The 7,805-nt window shown below is 39.4% G+C and overlaps 1 protein-coding gene across 2 annotated transcripts in view; it reads right to left on the bottom strand.

Annotated features, from left to right (window-relative positions):
• The window catches only part of LOC117943258 (RNA-binding motif, single-stranded-interacting protein 2-like), a 25,433-nt gene extending 19,017 nt beyond the window's left edge, over positions 1-6,416 (bottom strand). The window contains exon 1 of one of the 2 annotated variants that reach the window (XM_034869272.1): positions 6,158-6,416. In XM_034869272.1, the coding sequence (XP_034725163.1) occupies positions 6,158-6,229 (72 nt within the window). In that variant the 5' untranslated portion in view covers positions 6,230-6,416. The remainder of the gene's footprint in view (positions 1-6,157) is intronic. The other variant, XM_034869273.1, reaches the window with a different exon arrangement.
• Between the last annotated feature and the right edge of the window lie 1,389 nt (positions 6,417-7,805).

Raw genomic sequence — 7,805 nt, 5'->3', positions numbered from 1 at the left:
TGTACTGACTTCATGTCTTACCTCCAACAGGAAAGAGCCGTGGCTGTCTCACCAGCTGACTGACTTACATGCTAATGCACAGATTTATAGCCTGGCTGAATGAGGACACAGCATCCGGCTTGTCTAGAGTTACGCCGCTGAGATGACACTTTGCACCAGCTCCACTGTAGCACTGACAAGGAAAATGAGTCATGGGAAAAGGAATTAGATGCCGCTTTTGAAGCATTAACAAACATTTTGTAAAAGCTATTTGATTCAAATTGTTGTGTTGTTAAAAACGATACAAACAAAAAAACTACTTAATTTGTCAGACTAATATATCTGGGAAAATAGTCTAGTTTACATTAGTTGAGAGTTAGGTAAGGACTGGTTCTATTAAAGCGGTAAACCGCAGTACGGTGGCAGGCAAGAAATCCTCTGTATCTGCTCCTGATCTTATCATTTGCCATTTGAATTAGGAGCTCTGCATTCCAACTAGGTGACAGGGACACCAAACTCACGTCTAGACTCGTTCCTGAGTCCTCCTTCCTGGCTTTTTGTCTCTAACCCTTCTCTTCCGTTTGTCTCTTTTATAGGCACCTATTTATCTTAATGTTGTTGATCACACCTTGATGCACTTACACAATAGTCTGCCTATCACCAGACCAAGCTCAATAGATTTGAGATTGAGCAATAATCTGGGGAGTCCGCTCAGTATTTTCTCTGCACAAGAGGCGGGACCAAGGGCATGGTGTAAATGACTCTGTACGCAATTGGAAAGTCCTTCAACCAATCAGACAAAGGAGCCGGGTGACGTAGAAGCGATAGCGGCATCAACGGGTTTGCTGCGCTTCGGTGGCGTTCGGCGCCTGCCATGTTGAATGTAAACAACAAGCTGCTTGGTCGCTTTTCTATTGTCATCGTGTTAAACCCACCAATATCGCGCCAGGAAGATGAGCCAGTTTGTAATTTGTTCCCACAAAATTGTGAACTGAAGCAGAAGAATAAAATGTGCAGGTTTCCAGACCAGGCGGGGTTGACCCTGTCTACTTGCACACTGCAAATGCACATGCATGCGTGGCTTTTCAAGCCAAGTCAGGTGGCCAAAGCTGGGGAGCTTGGAAACGGATACTGACAAACACTGGCCCTCAGCTCAGCTAGAGAGCTAACAAAATGTGAAGCACACCGAGTGTCTGGCATCACTGCGGCACTTGGCATCGGATTTCTGACAGCCTTGCTTTCTCCAAGGACTTGTTCTCCCTCTCTACCTGTTCACCTTGGCCCAATCTAAAACATCTGACACCATTAAACAATGAGATAGATAAACATATAACTGGCAGAGGGCCATAAGGACAAAGGTGACTCTACAACAGAGTTCAGTGAGAACAAAGTCACTGCAGCAGAGCAGCTGGTTTAATACCGACACATTTATAAAGTAGCCCTGGAGACAGCAGTTATTTGTGTGTGTAATGTATTTCCTGTTGTGGAATTGTTACAAATATGCATTGGTGAGCATATATGATGTGTTCAAACTCAAAGCCTTTTGTACACAGCATTTAACTTTAGCATGTAGAAAAAAATGTAATGAAAGCAAGATTAACATGTTGTCATTTCAACCCAACCGATACTGGACTTTTTAAGACGATATTTACTAGATAATATAATAGATATAGCTTATTAGCTCAGGGAGTTGAAAAATATGATAATGCTTAATGGGTCCATAGTGTCTTTTATGTTTTAATCAATTTGGTATGGATCCCTTAGAAGGTTTTTTATTGTGAACAATATTTATAGTGAGTGGGACATTACAGTGTAAAAATCAACTTGTCTGTGTCTTCTGCTGGATGTAATTGAGACACTCTGCTCCTAGCTTAGAGCTGCATTGAACAACTTTTGATCACCAGAGAAAAACAAACTCCACAACAAACTAACAGACACTCAGTCCACTGCATTGCATGTACATGGCTACTGTGTTATCAATTGCCTACTTTCACATCCACCAGTCATGGAGCATCATGATTATTTCTTTTGGAAGCATGTATCTGGCTGTGTTTCAATAAATATAAATGAATTATTAAAGGGATGCATTGATCAGATCTGCAGGATAGAAAGTGACATTGAGTTTCTTTGTCAATAAATAATATTTGGTGTGTATCAGTTACATTCAATTAGTACCAACAGGCCGCCAAAACACAATTTTAGGTGCCACAGTATGCCTGTGGGACCATATGTACAAATGATTTTAATCAGTTCTATGCACTTGGATCAGTTCATCATACCAATTGTCACTGCAATCACTTTAGTAAGTATCTGTGTCTTTAACTGTTGTTGTCATGTTTATCAGAGCATGTTTGAAATGCTCTTGCCCCCAGTGTTGAGAGAAGAGTGATTAATCATTGCCGGCTCAAAATCAACCGTGCTGATTGGACAGTTTACATGTGAACTGTACAATTTGATTCACAAAAGCAGGCGAGCCAAACACAAACTGTCAATGTTGAATCTGACCGAGTTACTGTAACAGTAACTGTTACTTATTATATGAATCCATTAGTACATGCAACCATGATCTGGGCTAACTAATCACTGTGCCTTTTTTTCTCCTGAAATCTCTTGGTGGGTTATTCAATTTCACCGAACCATATATTATAATGTGAAAGTGAAATTATTTAAAGAAGCATGGGAGACTTCCCTTCTGCCTGTATTCATGTCTGAGCGGTCTTTACATCTGTGTCACAACTGAATGCTCCACTTAATGTTTTTATTTCATTTCTTTTCATTTCCAGTTATGTTTTGATCCAATAAAGTGTGTGTTGAAGCAGATCTTTGAAATCACAGCAGTATGTCAACATTGAAAAGGACCCCTGCCAACATGAGAACAAAATCTGATTGACAAGTATAAAAACCAGCCTTTTGATGAGCCCCTGAGCGAGACGCTTGATACCTTAGAAGCGGCAAACCGCCTGTTGTTATTTTTGCAACCAGGAAGCTTTACACAGAAACCTACCAAATTTGCTTTGAGAACATTAATTATATTTATTTGAGGGAGGAAATGAGGTGCTGAGTCAGGAGAGGAGCAGCTTGCTTAAAGCACAACAGAAACTAAACACCTCTTAGTTGTCAGGCTGGGTAATCACCTTGCACACACAAGAGCGCTTTTCTAACCTCTCGGCGTGTTTGTTTTGTGATCAGGCTTTTATTTTGTGTACTAGTGCAGCTCCGGTATGGCAGAATGTGAGCAGGAGATAAAGAATGAGGATGAGGTGGATGTGGGAGGAGGAATTGTAAGAAATCACAACACAGGAACTCGACCTCTCTGTGAACTTCAGCTCCACAAAACAGAGAGGCTTGGTCCTACCAAAACTTGATGTCCTTTTACACTCTATTTAAAACGTTTTTTATTTAAATTGAAGTTTTAGCTTTGTTTGTATGTTGTGCACGTTCATAATGTATGTAGCAAGGCCAAGTCAATTCTATGTATATAGACCAAAAGCAGGGCTTTACAGTGTTTACAGCATATAACACCCTCTGGTTTCTGTATACATAATTCTAGTCTCTTTCAGATTTTTAAAGTTACTTATCTGTTGTTGTACTGTGACACTTTACCTGTGTAGGATCAAAAGCGTTTCTTATACATTTCAGTTCATTATTTATATTTTTAATCAGTCTTTTCAGATGGAATTTTATCCCAGGTTCCAGGAACACTCACCTTTAGCAGTATTTTTGTCAATTTGATTTTAGAAAAGATTTTACGTATTCAGAATGGACAGTAAAATATAACCTATAATAGGCAACCTGCACAAAAGGCATAAATGTGAGCTTTCCTATGATGTCAGACTGATCCTTTAAATCAAATTAACTGCCCTAGTGCTGCGTTCATTTCTGCTTAAAGGCAAAATTCAACATTTTGGGGAAAACGCTGGATTTTTGCCTTCGACCAAGTTGTTGCTCAATTTAAACGTTATGAATTGTAATTCTTGTTCAAATGTTTCACCAAGTTGCTGGTGCACAATTTATTATTCCAATAATTCAGTAAATGTATATCCATGTACTTATTATTTGCAAAACTAGTGAAGATAATTAAGTCAAGCCTGATGTGGAGCTACACATAAAAAAAGGATCCCAGTAACTTCCACCCCGTGAGCCATACAGCTTATTGACACACTGGTATTGGATCAGTACTGTGTGTCGGCCGATGGCCATAGCCCAGGTATCGGTACTGAAAAAGTCAAATTGGTGCATCCCTAGTACTATCATATATATCTGACCAGAACAGCGACAAATCATGAACAGATGGAACCTGCTAATGTTGCAAAAGGCAGTTTAAAAAAAAACAACTATTGAAACAATAAAGCGATTATCAAAAAGTTGCAGAATTGCTTTAATCTACTAAGAGCTCATCTTTGCAGCTCCAACGCTTCTAGAACTAAGTTGATAGAATAGAATATAATGCATTTATTGACAATATACACATATGCAATACCTGTGCAACAAGATTGAAGCAATCCCTTTACAGTATCAACAAGAAATATAAATTATAACTAGTGCAGAAGGGGAAAAAAGGGGGGGGGGGAGGGACGAGATGCACACTCCCTGAGACGACTATATACATATATAAATGTTGATATTGGGAGAGGCATTGCTGTTTAAAATGAGGACAGCTTATAGGATGTGCAATACTTAATAACTGTGTAACAGCTTCTTAATTTATAGTATACAATTTATACAAACTATACACATTATACAAATTTTAAAGAATGAAACTGCAACTGCGTTGTATTTCCTTTTAAGTGATGTTTAACATTTGTATTTGTCCCTGGTGAGCTACAATGGTTGGAACTGATAGTTTAGGGAAGGAATTATTTGTCAGGTCCAACAACCTAGTAACAGCTACAGTAAAGGACTGCACATAAATGTAAATACATTAAAACATTAAAAAATAAAAATACATTAAAAAATAAGTTGCAAATTTTGTGTGTGAGTGTGTGTAGAACAAAGAATTCATACACAATGCTGTTTTCTTCAGACTAGTGTAACATCTGGGAGGGATGAGCAGCCAGGCGGTGCCCAAGATCACAAAAAGACAATAAGTCAATATACATTTTTCAAATGCCATTTAGATTTCCCGTAGCGCAGCACACAGCAACACAGTCTGTGAAAAGCAGCCAGAGAAGAAGAAAAGGAAGAGCTACAGGGAATTTAGTGGACGGGAAATCACAACGTAATGTTGCCATCTAGGCTATAATGAAATAGCTTTTACCATCACTTCTAAGCCATTTTGGTCCATAGAAAGAGAACACACACACGTGCAACCTACATTATACACAGCTCAGTAAAAGGGATTTTAGAAAGCAAAAGAAAAATTATGCAAACAAAATCAGCTCTGCCAGCAGTAACCAGAAATTAATGCATTTTAACACAACTTAATTTGTTTTCCCACTCTTGTACTGCTGTCAAATCATCAAATCTTGTTGCGAGTATCCATCCCTCACATATTGGTTACAAAAGTGACCATGTCAACATTGAATGTAATGACCACAGCGCGATTCATAATTCTGGGAATGTAGTCATCCTGGTCTGGTGGGATTTTCAAGGGGTGGGGCATATTCTGCTTTCAGATGGGAAACGAGGGAGAGAAAAAAAAAACTTTGCAAAACTTACGCGGCAGCGGAGACAATGACGACCTGATTTATTAACACTAGATGTGTGTGTCCGGAGTCATCTATTTTGTAACATGTTCCCCTCGGCCTGCCTTTCACCCTACCCCCACTTCCACAAACACATCCAGGCACAGACGCGCTATCCCAACGCGCTACAGTTCCCCCATAAAAGTTGCTTTCCACCATTGACTTTTTTTTTTTCAAATGAGTGAGCAGAGCCGTATCGACATCCTTACAGTAGTACACACGAAGAAATACTACGAATTAAAACACCAGGGGTCCAACATGACAGGACCGAGCGGCGGCTCATTTTCTTACCTACGCAAACCTACGGAGTAGGCTACGGGTGCTCTATACGTCGATTTTCACTCCATAAAGTCTGAAGTTAAATTCAGTACGTTTGGTTTTTCAAGGACACTGCAGCTCACTGTCACAAGCCCTTTTCTGTCGCGACAAACGCGGGCTTGTTGCCCTGCAGGGCGAACGAGCCTTAAATAAAGGGAAATCCCGAAAGCGTTTACCTTTTTGCTGTTTCTGCTGTTATAGCCGTTGTATGGGTTGATTCCTGCCCTTGGCGGTACGGAGAGCAGCATTTTTCTCGGCGCTATGTCCGGAGCGGCGAGCACAGCCCAGGCTGCCAGCTGACGTCAGCAGCTGGGGAAGTGAGTGCCTGGAGTCCTGCTGCTTGACTGCAAGTGGTGCTGCTGCTGCGGCGGCGGCATGACAGGGGCCCCACTGCTGGCCCCTGGGCGACTTTTAAGGGCCCTTCACACGGACACAGGTGGTCCACTGAGAAAAGCGGATTATCTCGACATCATTCACCTCCCACTGTTATTTCTCTCACAGGGAAGAATAACTTGAAAAAAGCTCCTCAAAACTGGGACTCTTATAACAAAACGCTTGTAAAATCAAGTTTTTTTGTCTGAGGGTCCTTGATTCTCACGTGATTCTCACGGCACTTCATTAGAGAAACGTTCTTTTATTTTTTAGAAATCCTAATCTGTTTTAATTGCACTAAAATATCATAACAAAAAAAATTAAACTAGGCTAGTGTCATAGGTGTGATATACCGGGGGGGGGGGGGGGGAGAAATATTTGTCGCATATTGTCGCAGCAGAAATATTCCCAAGAATGCAGAAAATTATATGTTTGATGTTCAAAATTTTAACTTTGCTTTTAAGTGGAGATGTTGAACCAATGTACCCAAACTTATGCCATTGGCTACAGCACATCCAATCCTATATGATATGATATAACACTGAACTATTTATTTGCAGATTTGACTCCATATACTACTATCCCCTAAACATTTTTTTTGTAACTTCATTTTTGCAGGCCCATCTATAAAACCAACTTTACATGAACACATGAGTCTGGGCTGGACATGGTTTAACAAAACAAAAAAACTGAGCTTCAGGAGATCTTCTAACAAAAAACTTTACTGTCAAAAAAAAAATGGTAAAAATGTTAAGCCCACATATAGCTAAAACTACAAACTTCAAGAGAGTAAGGGCATTCATGAAGGATCATGCCAGACAATTTCAGCATGACATGTTTTTGCTAGTCATATCTCCTCTTCAATAATATTGAATCAGCGTAGCTTTAAAAAAGCTGACGACAACATTTAGACCTCTTATCTGTGATAAGGGCATGCTATAACAACTCCACCACCTTTTAACCCAACCAGAGACTGTGTACGTGTACCCTTTTTTGTTTTGCCGCTGTCCTCTTCTTTCTTTGTGTAACCTTCTCCCATGTTTGTTTGTATTGACTGCTATGCACTCTTTAACTCTGTGTTTGAAAATTGCTACACAAACAATATCATTCACAAAGTCATAACAAGTCAGGAATTCTGTATAATTAAAATTCCCCTAATGAACATATAGGAATGTAAAAGTTCCGACAGTTCATGAAAGAATTAATTGCATTCATCTAATGCAAAGATGACATATCCTATAACAGTAAAAATTCTCTGCTTAATTTTCAATTACTTTGTAAAAAAAACATTCTCACAGTAACACCTTTAATTCCCTATAATTATAAGTAAACTTTGTCAATGAGCTATATCTGATAATTCTGTCAATGCTTATGTAACAAATCATCTGGGTCAGCTTGAGGTTTGAGTCATTTTTATACACATAATAAAAAAATGAAAAAAGGTGTGTACTT

This window comes from Etheostoma cragini, chromosome 4, assembly GCF_013103735.1.
Source record: "Etheostoma cragini isolate CJK2018 chromosome 4, CSU_Ecrag_1.0, whole genome shotgun sequence".
Taxonomy (NCBI): Eukaryota; Metazoa; Chordata; class Actinopteri; order Perciformes; family Percidae; genus Etheostoma; species Etheostoma cragini.
This window is presented reverse-complemented; position numbering and strand designations above follow the sequence as displayed.